General features: G+C 58.4%; 1 protein-coding gene across 5 annotated transcripts; it reads right to left on the bottom strand.

Moving 5' to 3' along the window:
- Positions 1 to 587: 587 nt before the first annotated feature.
- On the bottom strand, positions 588 to 14,627 carry ATG16L2 (autophagy related 16 like 2). 5 transcript variants are annotated; one of them, XM_034995084.1, is made up of 18 exons: positions 14,456 to 14,627; positions 12,482 to 12,581; positions 11,348 to 11,450; positions 7,780 to 7,853; positions 7,291 to 7,542; positions 7,090 to 7,155; positions 6,688 to 6,801; positions 5,623 to 5,685; positions 4,930 to 5,038; positions 4,487 to 4,592; positions 3,750 to 3,820; positions 3,391 to 3,462; positions 3,146 to 3,266; positions 2,703 to 2,808; positions 1,690 to 1,839; positions 1,406 to 1,453; positions 1,180 to 1,281; positions 588 to 902 (listed from the first exon to the last, which is right to left on the bottom strand). In XM_034995084.1, exons 1-18 carry the CDS (start codon positions 14,571 to 14,573, stop codon positions 815 to 817), a joined length of 1,863 nt encoding a protein of 620 aa, XP_034850975.1. In that variant the 5' UTR covers positions 14,574 to 14,627; the 3' UTR covers positions 588 to 814. The 5 variants fall into 5 exon arrangements, with proteins under 5 accessions (XP_034850975.1, XP_034850977.1, XP_034850978.1 ...); XM_034995086.1 differs by lacking the exon at positions 14,456 to 14,627 and adding an exon at positions 13,861 to 14,222; XM_034995087.1 differs by lacking the exon at positions 14,456 to 14,627 and adding an exon at positions 13,975 to 14,222.
- Positions 14,628 to 15,329: the final 702 nt, after the last annotated feature.

Below are 15,329 nucleotides of genomic sequence, written 5' to 3'. Positions count from 1 at the left end.
CCTTGTACTCCAGAGGCTCGTGGTGCCCCTGTAAGTGAAGCCCCAGCCCAGGCCCAGCCCGCGGCCGCCCCCCCAACACGAAGACCTACCCAGGCCGTTCCCCATACGTTCCGGGCTCCCCCTCTGGAGCAAGAACGTGCCCCCATCTAAAGGCAGGCCTGGTGTACTAAGTACTTGACATCACTCTCTGGTGTGTTAGGACCCTTTCCACCAGAGACCCTCTTGGAACTCCCATGGCCCCTCCACAGCCTCAGTCTACCCTGGGCGCCTGAAGTAGGAGGGTCCAAGGTGTTGGCTTGGCCTCTGGACCAGCGTGGACCAAGGGTGAGATTCCCACGGCTCCAAGAGCCACTGCCCTTGGCTGCCTGTGAGCCTTTCTTCATGCTGTCTCCTCGGATGGGAACAGCACCGAGGCCAGCCTGGCCCGGCCCCAGCTCTGTGCAGGAGGAGGAAAGGGGCCAAGCCCAGGCGTCCTCGAGCCACCAGCCCAAAGGCCTCTGCCACCCGAACGCTGCAGAGAGGCAAGCAGATACCAGTTTAGATACAATTTTTTTTCACTTACGTCGAAGAAAGTGAGAAGTCAGAGATAAAACAAGCAAAAAATACTGTAATTCCCCCCCCGACACACACACTTTTTTTTTCAACAGACAGGCCAGGTCCTGCCAGGCCCTATTCCCCATTAAATGCCCCAAGGCCACCCCCCTCCCATCCCACCCCCATCCCCACTTGTTCCCGAGCCCCGTGAGCGGTGGGAAGCTGTCTTCTGGCCTTGGGCTTCAGACTCGAGCTCCAGCCCTGGCAGGAGAAGTCACGGCTAGTGCCAGAGCACAACCTTCCTGGCCTGGTCTGCGCTCACCACATGGCTCCCCGAGGAGCACCAGGCCACGGCGTTGACGGCAGTGCTGAGGACAGGGAGGGACGGGCTTCAGGGAGGAGGCCTCAGAAGTTGGGCCTGCAGCCTGGGTTCTGCCCCTCGTTACTGGAACAGGGCAGCCTGAGGCTCTCTCTAAGCCTGTAAAATGGGCTCACAGAGCTGCGCACAAGGGAAAGCACCTTGTGAACTAAGAAGGGCTCTGAGGGGGAGGGGGGGACAAGGGCTGGGAACTCCAGGGTCCCACGCATGTCAGAACCTGGAACTGGCTTAGCAGCACTGGGGCCGGGGGTGGGGGCCATGCTCACCAGTGGGGTCCCCGCAGACTACCCTCCAGCTTGCCGGTGTCTACATCCCAGATGTAAAGGGCTCCGTCCCAGGAACCTGCCAGGGCATAGCTTCTGTCCGGGCTGCAGTGGGCACAGCAGGGCAAGCAAGAAATGATCAGAGGCGAGGGCGCACGCATGCAGACACGGACATACACGGTCGGGGGTGGGCACGCTCAGGCTCAGGCACATGCTCTCACACACACACCTGAACACGGCTTTGGTCCAGTCAGAACCACACCTGAAGCCATCAGCCCTGAGGGCAGACACAACCACGGTCAGAATGAACGTGGCTGCCGGTCCCTGCCCTCAGCCAGGAGCTTCAAGAGCTTCGTCTCTCCATCAGGAGCTTGGGGCACCTCAGCAGGTCCTGGTCCAGAAGGGCCTCCAGAATGGGTCCCCCAGTGACAGGTCCAGAAGGGCCCTTAACAAGGGATGAGAGACCCAGCTGCCCCGGCCAAAGCCACAGTGCCGGGGGCACAAAGCAGGTACCTGAATGCCTGGCGGATATTGCTGACACGAAGGTCAATGACCTTGAGTGTGTCATCTCGGGAACAGCTGAGCAGATGCAGCTGGTCTTGGCTGAGGTTCAGGGAGGTGACCCGGCCCTGCACAGGGATGATCTGGGTGCAGCAGGGGACCCTGAGGAGCAGAGACAGAGGTAGGGATGAGGAACAGCCCACCAAGGCCACTCCTGACAGGTGAACAAAGTCAAGAGGGGCCCCCGGGTCTCAGATCACCGGGGCCAGGGCTGACGCTGACTAGTCTCCTTTCTCCCACTGCGGCCAGCCCCTCCAAGAGGAACTTAGCCAGCCTTTGACTAGAAGCTGGGGCCTCGAAACCACTGGAGAGGAAACGAGAGTTGCCATTAAACGTGTGAGAGCGCAAAGGGTCTCCAACGGCACTCACCGCACACCTGGAAGGAGACCCGGCGCCAGCTCCAGCTCCAGCACCGGCTTTTATAAATCACCCCCCTATGCCGGGCTCCAGGCCGGAAAACAACAAAAACTTTGTTTCCTTTGATTTAAAAGTGGTAACTAGGGCGCCTGGGTGGCTCAGTCGTTAAGCGTCTGTCTGCCTTCGGCTCAGATCATGATCCCGGGGTCCTGGGATCGAGCCCCGCATTGGGCTTCCTGCTCAGTGGGGAGCCTGCTTCTCCCTCTCCCACTCCCCCTGCTTGTGTTCCCTCTCTTGCTGTGTCTCTCTCTGCCAAATAAATAAATATTTTTTAAAAATAAATAAAAGTGGTAACTAAGTAGAAAAGGGGGCTCCTCCATTTTGGTTGGCAAGGCCCAGGCAGAGTCCAGCAGCTGGACCAAGAGCCACTAAAAAGGTGCCATAGGTCCCGGGAGGCAGCGGAGCCTTCAAGGGGCCACACCTAGACAGAGAAGCCACCGCAGCCTCACTTCCCTGAGATGCCTCCATGGCTCTGTGGCCAGAGAAACGAAAGAGAACACAGGAAGCCTGTCCCCAGGCCTCCACCTCCCACAGCCCATGCCTGTCACCTGCTGTCCCAGAACCGGATCTTCTGGTCACTGTGGCCACTGATGATGACATGGTCCCCACACACCACATCATTACAGTAGGAAAAGACATTGATGGTCCTGGAGCCTGGGGACCAAAGAGCAGAGCCCTAGCCTCAGAAAAAGGTTGTTGGAAGCCATCCCACTGGACATACGGAGAAGCTGAGGTCCAGAAGCCCCAGGGGGTAAGTATCCTCCCCAAACTAGAAACCAGGTCCCCTGCTTCCCAGCGCAAAGCCTGAAGTCACCAAGAAACCAAGCAGAAAAAAACACCGATGGGGAGTAGGGAAGGAGAGGCCTTGGGACCTTTCACCCCAAAGGCCTGTGAATCTTAGAGCCATTCCCAGAGAACAGGCTGAGGTGTTCCTGACCTGGCTTGGGGGTGCCAGCAGGTAGGGAGGGGGAGGGAGGGGGCTGGGCCTCACAGTAGGCGCGGCCGAGGTCCCACTCCTTCACCGTCCGGTCCCGGCTCCCAGTCACCGCCTGGTGCCTTGTTAGCTTGAATTTGGCAGCCGTCACCTTGTCTGTGTGTCCAGACAGTGTCTCCTGCGCCACCCCCCCCCGCATCCCACATATGGATCAAGGACATGGCCAAGACTCCATAATATCCCCCCTCAGGGCCCAAGGCATGACCCCTGACCCCAGGGCTGCCTCCTCAGTCAGGCCTTACCTTGGACTGTACCTCCCCCACCTTCCAGAGCTGGGCGGCCTGATTGTAAGTAGCTGCTAATACCTGTGAGCCCTGGAGAGATGGAAGGGGAAGGAAAAGGCCCTGAACCTGGGCCTGAACAGAAGCAACATCCCTCACACCAGGGAGCTGGGGCAGGGGCTGCCTTGAGCCTCCCAGATCATCCAGACAGGCAGAGTAGCCTCCAGGCCCAGGGTACGTTTGTGTAGCAGCCAGAGGGACTGGTTCTAGGACATCCATGATGTTCCCTTATGTCCCAGAGCCCCCACCTGCCCAGTGTGGAGACTGGGGGCGGGGGCACACAACAGACGTCCCATGTCACTGAGGCTAAGTCCCCTCACCGAGGAGTCGAAGTCCACACTTGTGATGCTGCCACCAGCTCCTTCAAGGGTTTGGTTGGCCTCCAGACGATCTGGGGGGACCAGGAAAAGGACAGGTGAAATGAAGTCACTAACCTCATGAAGAGGAGTTGCTGAGAAGATCAGTCTCTCCCACGTTAGAGGAAAGACTTCTGGGGGCCTGGGCTGGAGGCTGCACCTCCCCAAACTGCCAGCAGGGGGCTCCAGGGGGCAGCTGATGATCTCACAGGGCTACAGAGGACCAGGGAGAAGGGACTGTCCCGGGGTCACACAGCAAGCCAGGGCCAGACGTTTCTCTAGGAAGCCTCCAGGAAATGACTGTGACTCCCCAACACACCCACCTCTACAAGCAGAGGGTAGTTAACACTCATCTCCTGAGTTCTGAGAGCTCAAGTGACACCAGAAGAGGAGGTCAGCTGGTGGGCCCCAGGGACCTGCTTCTCAAGGTCCTATCCCTGCAGAATCTAATGAGAAGGGACCCCTGCTTCCCCTAACAGGGACCATCTGAGCTGGGCCCTCCCCATCCTGCAGACCTGGATCCCAGCAACTAGGAGGCTCAGCCCAGAGCTCTTGCCAAGGGGTCATCTGGCCACTGCCCACAAAAATGTTACATGTCAGGAAACACAAACAGATCTAAGACCTTTGCCCACTAAGGAGCAAGCTGAGGGTGGGCTCTGGAGAGAAAGCCCCAGGATGGCCCACAGAGGAGAAACCCTCACCTCCCACAACATTCCAGAGGTGGATGAGGCGGTCAGCCCCCCCGGTGGCCAGGAGGCTGCGACTGGCGCCAAAACAAACAGCATTGACCTCGGAAAGGTGGGCATCCTACGGGGAAAAGGGAGGTTGGTGCCTCTGGCCCTCACCAAACGCACCTCTCTGCACACACAGGCTCTCACACGCACCCCTGCACACATCGGGTCTCAGCAGCCCTGCAGCAGCCTCCCGCTGTACTTCCCCACCGTCCCCTGCCTGGCCTCCTGATCTCCCTCTCCAGTCCATCCCCCATCACTAAATGCTGAAAGGCTTCTACCGCTGGATGGGAAAGAACACTTGTGCTCTAGCTGAGGAGCCCAGCCTTGCTTCCCTGGCCTCCGTGGACCACCCCTGGGGCCTACACTCCCCATATGGGCACCTCATGCATGTGGCCCAGCCCCTCCCTTACCAGCACATCCTGAACCTGGGTAGGAGGTTGGGCAGCCACACACACAGGGATGCTCTGGTATCGCGGCTCAGGAGCTCCCCCAATGGAGTGGCCTCTCCTCTTCTTGAAACTGGGTGGGGGGCAGGTGTTAGGAAGGCATTTGGCAAGGCCTTCTGACATGGGAGTCTCATGCTCCTGAGGCGGCAACAACAGAAAGCAGACAAGAAAGGTGGCAGAACATGGCCCAGAGGGGCAGCGAGCTTATTCCCAACCCAGCCTCTGACCCCGGGGGGTCAGTGTGAGGACGGGAGGGGCACAGAGGCAGGGAGGAGTTGGTGACTGCAGAGCAACCTCCGGGCTGGGGTTTCCGTCTGAGCCCGGCTGCCACTTGGCTCTGTGACCCTGGACAAGTCCTGACACATCTGAGCCTATTTCCCAACTGAGTGGTAGTTCCTATCCAGGCTCAGGCTGGAGATCCTGGTCCTCTGTGAGGACCACAGATGAGGGACAGAGCGTGGAGGACAGCCAGGCAGGGCCTGGAAATGAGGGAAATGAGGTCTGGGAGAGGCAGCAGAGATTCACACAGACAGCCGGGCAACACACAGACGGACAGATCAAGACATACACAGACCAAGCCTGGAGTCCAGAAGCCTGACATGGGCCTCCAAGGGGCCCAAACCCTTCACACACATGTAGGTGCACGCACACACTTACTCCAGAAGCTCCTTCACCACATCCACACAGCGGGAGAGTGTCAAGGAGGTGGCAGAGGCAGATCTGGGGTAGAAGTGAGAGATGTGCTAAGGGACTGGCCAGTGAGTGTGCAGACGGCAGCCACTCATCCCTACACCCTGCTGGGGACACTGAGGCTTGCAGGCCTGTGAGCCTGGGACAAGAACTTGGCTCCTCCAAGAGCAGGAGAGCGGGATGACCCACGGCAGTCCCCGGAAGGTGGAGGCAGGGAGGGATTTAGGAATAAAGTCTCCCAAAGTTTCCACCATGATGGTAAGAACTGCCTCACCACCCAAGTGCCCTCCACCAAAAGTTCTGAGGAGGCTGAGCTGGGGCATATGGGGGAGAGGGTGAAGGTGCCCTCAGGCTGGGATAGCACAAGGCTGGCGGATGGAGGGAGGTAAAACCTAGGCCTGCTGAGTGATCTCAAAAATGCCCAGAAGAGGATGCGTCCTGGGCTGACTTGGCCCACCGGGGCTGCCAAGGACTTTGGGGACCAGCAGCATCTCATGCCCCTCCCCAAAGTTCTTTCACTGCCCCCAGGCCCGGACACCAGTGACCTGCAAGGAAGGGCTGAAAGAGAAGCCTTCAAGTTGGTGAATGGAGCAAGGGTGGGGGAGGGCAGCTGCAATGACAGACAAATGGAGATGAACGGGGGAGACTGAGGGAATGCATGGGCTTCAGAAGCCCGTGTGAGCTCACATCTATACGTGCTCTCACGCGCTCGGATACGCTCCCCCAAGCTTGTACACACATGTGCTCTCGTGTCCCTGTGAGGACACACCTGTGCCCCTGTGACAGCTGAGTCCTGGGCCTCGCCCTCAGTTCCCTCCTGGTGACACCCTTTCACCAGCCTGACACCGCACCCCCACAGCTCTGGTCCTGGGAAGGCGCCGGAGTCCCTAAGACGGCAATGACCCCAAGAGGCTCCAGGCACTGGAGATCAGACCTGTCCTCTCCCCCGAGCCCGAGCTGGGCCCAAGGCCCTAGAGGAAGACTCTGGAGTGGGGCGTGGGTCCCAGCTCAGAGCTCTGGGACAGTCCTCACCTGAACGGCCTCTTCCACTTCTCACCAGCCTCACTCTTCAGGGACAGGGGCTCAGCAGGCCGGGCCAGAGTCTCAGCCTCCTCTCTGATCCCGTCGCCTATGGGGTTTGGGCTCCTGGACAGGGCGTGAAACTCAGGGAGGTCAAGGGACCAGCGCCTCCCTGCCCCCAGGGCACAACACGGTGAAGAGGGATCTTGCGGGCAGCCGTGCTGGCGCCTACGACCAGCGCACGCGAGCCTGCGCGTGTCCTGCGGGCTCAGTCTACGCGGGGACCTCGTGCAGACAGGTGGGGGCGGGGTAGAATTGCAGGCGGAGGCCAGAGAAAAGGGCGCCCTAGAGCACGCGCGGCAGAGCGGGCTGCGGAGCCTCGGCGGGCCGGACCCGGCGCGTCCCCACGCTTACTCGCTGATGCTCACTGTCCGCTTGGCAGCCTTCTTCAGCTCCAAGGACATCCGCGCCTGCTTGGCCCTGGCGGAAGAGAAGCATCCAGAGAGCCGCGCCGGGCCGACGCGCCTCGGGCCGCGGAGGTGAAACGCGGAGCGTGCGCTCCCCCCCAGGGCCGCGGCGCTCTCGTCTCCGACGGGCGGGGCCAAGCGCGCTCACTTCTCCTGGCGCTCGAGGCGCAGGTTGCGCTCGGCGGCGGCGCGCGCCTTGCGCTGCACGAGCCGCTCCAGCAGGTCACGCGCCTCCTCCTCCAGCCGGCGCAGGGCCGCCTCCTGGAGCCTGGCGTGCGCGCGCAGCGCCTCGTAGGCCGCCCGCTGCGCCACGTTCAGCGCCCGCTGTGCGTCCACTTGCCGGGCCTGCCGCGCCCGCGCCTGCTGCAGCTCCGCCGCGCGGGCCTCCAGAGCCGCCAGCCTGCGGGAGGGGGCACCCTTCGTCACGGCGCGGTGGGAGCCGGTCTCAGAGGGGGACAGACTGGCCCCTTCCACGCCGTCAGGCAGGTGGCTAAGCCAGGTCTCCCACTCCGTGGGGAAAGCTCCCGGGCCGTGCTGGAGACACGCAGGAGCACCCCGTCGCCCCTTCCCCGGCAGAGGTGGCCCCGAGCCACCCAGCGGTGGGCGCGGTCCACCCTCGCACCGGCCCGCGCCTCACCTGCTTTGCCGCTCCTCCAGCGTCGCCTCCAGGGTGCCCAAGGCCGCGCTCTTCTCCACCACCTGGTAGGCCATCTGGGGGCGGTCGGGGGCGGAAGGTGGGCGGCAGCGCCTCTGCAGGGCTCCCGCCGCGCGCTCCCAGCCCCTCTCCGGCTGGACGTGGAGCAGAGTCGGCTGCTCCACCCACCCCGAAAGCACAGGCTCTGACAGGTGAAGGGCCGCGCACGGAACGCACTGCTGTTTTGTGGAACAGTGGAAGGGCCTTGGGCCCTGGAGCCTAACACCTGAGTTTCAGCCCTGGCAGGGCCACTTATTTTCTCTGTGACCCCGGGGCGGCCATTTAACCTCTCTGAACCTGCTGTTTCCTCACCTGTAAAGTGGGAATGATAGCACTTACCTCAGAGGGTAATGTAGAATTACTAGAAGGAGTAATATTTCAGATAATAGCAAACGTTTATATAGCACGTGTGTGTCATGCCCTGTTCTGAGCACTAGGCACATATTAACTCTTCTAATCGCCATAACGCGAGCATGAGGTAGGTACTGCCATTTTCCCGATTTCGCAGATGAGGACACTGTCACAGAGAGGTTAAGTGTCTTGACAAAGTTACACGGCAGACCACGTAACATGATGCTCCAAGTACAGGACAGGTCTACAGGAGAGGTTCAAGGGGTGCGGGCTCTGTTCCCCACTTCTCTAACCCTGGCCTACCCGAGCAGAGATTCCAGAGAGCAACCAGGAGCCCTAAGCAGAGGCACAGGGCAAGAAGGAGAACAGGCTGTGGGAGCGTAGAGGCCAGACTGAATACCTGAGCTGCCCCCAGGCCTAGAATGGGGGTGAGGGTCACCTCATCCGTGCCCCTGCCTCATTCAGCAGTCCTTCAACCAAGAGCTGGGGAAGCCACAGAGAGGAAGGTCAAGTCCCACTTGTTAGCGCTGAAGGGTCAGCAGAAGAGACAGACCTCAGGTGAAGCAGTTCCTACCAGTGTGACAAGAGGAACATGAGGAAATAACCAAGGCGGGGGCTCTGACTGCTAACCTGTTCCTCACGTGGGCCTGGTGAGGGACGGACTGAGGAGCGAGGCCAGCGCTACTCAGCCGCACTGACAGATCTCCCTCTGCCCGTGCGCCGGCCCGTGCCTACCTTCCTAGCCGGCCCAGTTCCTAGCGGCCCAGTTCCTAACGTTTGTAATTCCTTTCACCACGGAGCAGTCTGACCTCCACTTCTGCTTCCTTGCCTGTCATTTACTTTCACTGATAGTCTGTGATTCAATATTTTGGGGAGGTTTTTCAAAAGCCAAATAATAGAGATGGAAAACAGATTAGTGGGTGCAGGGTTAGGGATGGTTGGGGGAGAGGGGTGCGTTGTGACGAAAAAGGGTAGCAAGAGGGAGATCTTTGTGGTGATGAAATTGTGCTGTATATTGCCCGTCACACAAATCTACATATGGGACAACATGACAAAGAAATCTATGTATATTTCATATCAATATCATTTTCCTGATCATGTATGCTATAGTTACATAAGAAGTAACCAATCTTTGCAACTTCCTATGATCTATAATTATTTCCCCCAAAAAGCTAAAATAATAACAATGATATATGCTTATTGCAATATGTGAAACAGTACTAAGAATTAAAGAAAACTCCCCTTCCCCTGGCATATCCAATGGGAACTGACTGGTGTGTTCTGAGGAAGTGCCAGGGAGGAAGTGCTAAGGGCAAGGGGTTTGTGGAAGTGTCCCAGACCAAGGGGACTATTAGTTCAGAGACAGGGAGAGTGGCAGGAAATTCTGGAGAACCCCCCTGGGAAGGCTAAAGGGCTCTGGAAGATGTATACCAAACTGACAATGGGAGAGATGGTGAAGGGGGTTTCACTTCTTTACTCGGTGGGCTTCTGTTCTCTTGAAATGTTCACAAGCATGTGTGTCTGTATTGTCTTTTTTTAAGGAAGATCTTTTTGTTATTAAAATATATCACTCTGGGGGCACCTGGCTGGCTCAGTTGGTAGAGCATGGGACTCAAAATCTCCGCATCGTGAGTTCAAGCCCCACGTTGGGCATGGAGGCTACTTAAAAAGAAAAACGTGTGTGTGTGTGTGTGTGTACACATATATACATACATACATAGGTGTGTGTGTATATATATTTCTCACTGTGAGTGCTGTATGGAGAATGGATGGGAGTGCCAAGGGAGGGGTTGTCCAGGAATGATGAGGGTAACTTGGGCCAGGCCAACAGAGAGTTGATGGATTTGGAGGCAGGATCCATGAGCTGATGACTGCTAGCTAGCTCAGGATGGAGGGCTGGGAGGGACTAGAGGTGCCCCCTCAGTTTCCAGCCCAGTGACTACCAGTTGGGGGTGGAGGGTCTACCTCATCCATCATTTAGTCTACAAATATTTATTAGCATGGACTGTGAGGACAGACCCCAGGGATAAGTGGAAGCAAAGCAAGGGCATCCCAGGCCTTGGAGATCTCACAGCCCAGGAAGTGCCTCAAATGTCAAGTTGTAACTACAATAGGGGCTCTGAGGGAGAGGCTCTCACTGGGTTCATAGCCCCACTCCCACACTCGTTGGGCAAGTAACGTGGCATGCTGTAACTAGGCATGTGTTTATGGCCAACAGCCTCCATTGGACTGGAAGCTCCACGGGGCCAGGTCTTGTCCTTATCATGTGCCTTGGATAATGACAATTGTCAATAAATCTTTGTTGAAAGAATGAATGGAGATCACAGAAGATGGATTCATGTGGGAAGGAGTTCAGATCCTGGCTCCGCTTCTCTAAGCCTCAGTTTCCTGCTGTAGAGTTGTGGAGGATTAGCTGAAATAATGCTTAGCCCAGCACCTGCAGGAGTCCCGTCTCCATGTGGTGCTTGCCATATACTATGGGGGAGATGGGGAATCTGATTTTAGATGTGATGTCCAAGAACCCCAGCTGACCAACGAGTGTGGAGCTCAGGGGAGAAGACTGGGCCAGAGACAGGTCTGGGAGTCAGCATACCATCTTTGAGGCCACAGGAGTCCGTGAACCCACCCAAGCTCCAAGGAACACCCACATTTAAAGAGGAGGAGGAAACGAGCCAGAGAAGGAAGTTCAGAAGCAACTGCTACAGAAAAGAGAAGAAAACCAGGACAATGTGGTGAAACTGCAGCCAAGAGGCACCACGGGGTGGGGGCAGCAGTGTCGGGTGGAAATAGCACACCCTGCCGTGGGGGTGGGCCACCTTCCTCATTTGGTCTGCAAGTGTATACTGTGCATCAGCCGGTGCTGGGCCCCAGGGTTAGGGAGGCAGGCTGTGAACAGAGCAGGCGGGACCGTCTGGAAGGGGGAACAGACTCATCTGGCCTTGTGTACCTCATCCTCCTCTCTGAGCTCTCACCTCACATCCTCTAGCTGCTGTTGGAGACCACGTCCTCCTGGGCTGCCAGAACCAAGCTAGAGAGCACTGTGGCACTGGACTTGGAGAATGTCCCTCACTTGCCGGATCCCTTGGACCACATCCCCTTGCCCCCAAAGTCCTGGATTCTGGCCCCACGCCATTCACTCTCAGACCCCTGCCCAGCCTACCTCACCACAGACCCGCCGGAGCTCTTCCTCCTCCTCTTGCCACTTCACCCTCAGAGTGGTTGGTGATGGGACTTGGTCTGAGTCAGGCCCCGATTCCTCTTCCCTGCCAACCAATAAGAGAACGGTGTTCTTTGTCCCTCAGTTCACCCACAGGATGAACACGGAAAGCCTGAAACCAAAACCATGAACTTTCTCCTAAGGAAGATGGAAACCCAAAGCCAGTAGAGGAAAAGGCAAGTCTCCAGAAACTGAAACTGCCCATGACTCCTCTGCCCTAGGACTTCCCCAGGCCTTGGGTTCACTAGCTAGGACCCTCCTTAAGAAGCACCTCCCAGGGGGGGCACCTGGGTGGCTCAGTCATTAAGCGTCTGCCTTCAGCTCAGGTCATGATCCCAGGGTCCTGGGATCGAGCCCCGCATCGGGCTCCCCACTCGGCGGGAAGCCTGCTTCTCCCTCTGCCACTCCCCCTGCTTGTGTTCCCTCTCTCACTGTGTCTCTCTCTTCAAATAAATAAATAAAAATTAAAAAAAAAAAAAAAAAGAAGCACCTCCCAGGGGCGCCTGGCTGGCTCAGTCGGTTGAGCATTTGCCTTTGGCTCAGGTCCTGAGACCCTGGGATCGAGCCCCTGCATCAGGCTCCCTGCTCCATGGGACCCTGCTTCTCCCCCTCCCTCTGCCTGCCACTCCCCCTGCTTGTATGTGTGTGTGTGCATGCTCTCTCTCTGTCAAATTAATTAATTAATCTTTATTTAAAAAAAAAAAGCACCTCCCAACTCTGAGGCCCAACCCATTCCTGGTTCTCATCTTCACTCCCCCTTTGGCATATGTAGCAAGACCCTTTCTGTAGGCATCAGGTAAGGATCAGGGACACAAAAAGAGGAGGGGGAAAGGCAGGAGTGTGGGGGTGGGAAGGGAAGAGATGAGACAAATGCAGAGATGGACTTAGAAAGGTGGTGGAGAAAGGGCATTCTAAGCAGCTGGCCTGGAGGAAGTTTCAAGAGACCAGCTCCTCCCTCCCCTGGGTAGCATTTAAGGACCAATGAGATGCCAGGGAGAAAATGAAGCCAGCATAGGCAGTGGGGGCAGGGCCCAGGCATAGGCAGCCCATTGTAACCAGGAATACTCATACACTCACCAGGGGCGCTGGAGGGTAGCAGGAGTGACATCATTTGGCTCTGGCTGCAGCTTCTCTGAGATCCGGGCCAGCAACTCAGCCTTCTCTAGGAGACGGTTATCTAGGGGTACAAAGACAAACACTTTCCAGCAGACTCCAGGCATACCTCTCTGGCTGGGAGGGCTGCAGGAGCCCAGGGATGCAGAATGGCAGAGCTACTGGCAGGTTGGGCTCTGCCCTTTGCCTGAGGGGTGTTTGTGGGCTCTACCCAGAACTTCAGCCTTAGCACAGCCTCCTCACAGCACCTGCCCACAGGCCCTCCCAGGAAACCGTCTCTCCAGGGGACAGAGAAAGACAGCCATTGCAGGGGAAGTAGATGGCTGGCCTCACCGACCACTGTGGGTCCTGAGGGAAGGACAGCGCCAGGGATTGATTCAGCCTTGCCCCAGAGCAAGTCTTTGCCCCAAAGAGTGATGAAATAAACCCAGCTCCACCTGCCTACGGCCTTTGGCAAATTACTTCCCCTCCAGGGGCTCTAATTTTCTACTCTAAAAAACAATCCTCTCTTCCCCTGAGTTGGGGTAAGGTTCCCCCAGGCCAGAAGAGAAAGTCCTTGAGCAACTATCCAGCAGACCTCCTTGAATTTGTTAGCTTTTGCTGCAGACCCTGGAATATCTCCCTCCACCCCCACCACACTCACTTCCTCTTTTCTCACCAGTTCCAGGGTAGGGTGGGGGTGGTAAGCCCAGGCCTAGCTCCTCAGCTCCTTTCCTTCACCCGGTTCCCTGCCTGTCACTTCGACTGAGGTCACTGTGCTAGTTCTCACACAAAACCCCACCCCAGCCCCCAGGGCACTGCACTGGCCCCCCAGCAAATCTAAAGAAGACGCCATTTTGCCCAATTTATGGGTGATAAATCTGAGGCTTAAGGATACAACCCACCCAAGACCACAGAGAAAACTGGAGCTTCATTACATCTGATCGCAGCCCTCGGGGTCTCTCCAGTCCCACAGACTGCAGCTCCTGGGGGACAGGGGTGACTTCTCCCTCAAATTGGATGGTTCCACTGTCCATCAGAGCAGTGAAAAAGTGAGGTTGCCTGGAGGCAGGAGGCTGACCTCACATCCCTGAGGGAGAGGACCAGCAGCCTAGAGGGTTGCAGGTAAATGACCCAGGACAAGAGCTGCAAATGCAGTTTGGGGGATCAGGGGGGAGATAGTTAAGCAGCAGCCAAAATTAGGACCAGTGATGGAACTGGAGGGATAGTGGTGGTAACTCCCCCCACCCAAACCCCCCAACATACAATTTCGAGGGACCAGAGCCACTTATGCACACTTGTGCCCCCTGGCTTGAACTGCCATACCCACTCCTGACCAGCCCCCCGCCCCCGGCCCCAAACACCTGAGTATGACTCTTCTTGGGCTCAGCCAGCAGCTTGGAGTCCCCTGTTTCTCCCTCGGGCCGCGGCTGCCCGAGCACAGAGGCGCTCCAAAAACCTGAGCCAGGATCACGTACCAGTGGCAAAGCCTGAGACGCTGAGCTTCCTCCCTAGAGATTCAGAGAAGTAGCTGCTCTCGAGAGTTCTTTCACTGGGTCACAGGGACCAAATGGATTGACTAGGTTGTACCCTGAGAACTGCCCCGGGAGGGGGAAGCATAAGAGACCCTAAAAAACCAACACTAGCTAACAAACCGGTGCCCAGGAAACCCAGTCCGGGAGAGGCGGGCCCTGAGGGGCCAGGAGGGGAGGAGCACCGGGAGGGAGCTCCGTCCGGGAAGGGGCTCTAAGCTAGAGCCTGGACTGGAAAGGGCAGGAATGCTGGCTAGTCGGAGGTGGGGCGAAACAGAGGGGCCAGAAGGCCCAAGGATTCGGAGGCGAGAAGGCTTTTCTGCCCGCGGGTCACTGCCCGAGGAGCCAGACAACCCTCCCTCCCCGCGCCCGGATCTCCGTCCCCTCCCTCCACTGCCATCTTGCAGGGCCCCCGTGGCGCACTCACAGGCCGGCACCAGCTCCACGAAGAGTGTCTTTTGCGTGCGGTCCCGCTGCCGAAGCTGCCGCACTATGTGGCGTTTCCAGCGGGCGACGGGCACGCCGGGGGCGCCGGGCCCCGCCATAGCCGCTCTCCCGCCCGCACGGCGCGCCGCTCCCACGGAAGGAGGCGCGACCGGGGCGGGGCCTCTGGGGGACTCCGTGACGTCAGGGGGCGGCAGCGGCGGGGACTCCCCGGATCGTCCTAAGAGCGTTCGTCGGGGGAGAAAGCCGAGCAAACGTGCTGGGAAGCCTACCCCAGGGTCTACAGCACCCGGACCGCACCAGAAATTCTCACCCACGTCGGGGTGCCGTCGCTGTCCGCCGCAGTGAGCCGGGATGGAGGTCGCGGCCTCGGGGGCGGCTTCCCCCACGCCTGTGGGCGAGCTGTCGGGCCGGCCTCCCGGTGCCGGGCCTCAACCCCTCGGCGCCGAGACCGAGTTCGGAAGTAACCGACGTCGCCCACGGCCCCTCCGGTCAGGTCGCGCTCCGAGCTGGGGACCTAGAGACGCCTCACACCCGGACCCTGCCCTGGAGGCGCTCAAGGTCTGCGAGGGGAGGCGACACAGGCACGAGGCACACACAGCGTGACGGCGAGGCGGAGCGCCGAGGAGGAAGGGACCGAAGTGAAGAGGCGCTGCTTTCGCGGATGACGGCGTTTGAGTTGGAACCGGAGGGCTGCAATAGGTAGGTGCTGGCCAGGACGAGAGAAGGACTCCAGGCAGCGGGAAGAACAGGTGCAGAGGTTTGAGGATATCAAAACTCCCAGAGGACAGAAACTCGTGAGACAGGAAGCAGAAGAGCCCTTGTGGAGAGCAGGGCTTAGGGGCTTAGTTCTTCGC

The sequence above is a fragment of the Mirounga leonina genome, unplaced genomic scaffold, assembly GCF_011800145.1.
Source record: "Mirounga leonina isolate KUSES-001 unplaced genomic scaffold, KU_Mleo_1.0 Mir_92, whole genome shotgun sequence".
NCBI lineage: Eukaryota > Metazoa > Chordata > Mammalia > Carnivora > Phocidae > Mirounga > Mirounga leonina.
This window is presented reverse-complemented; position numbering and strand designations above follow the sequence as displayed.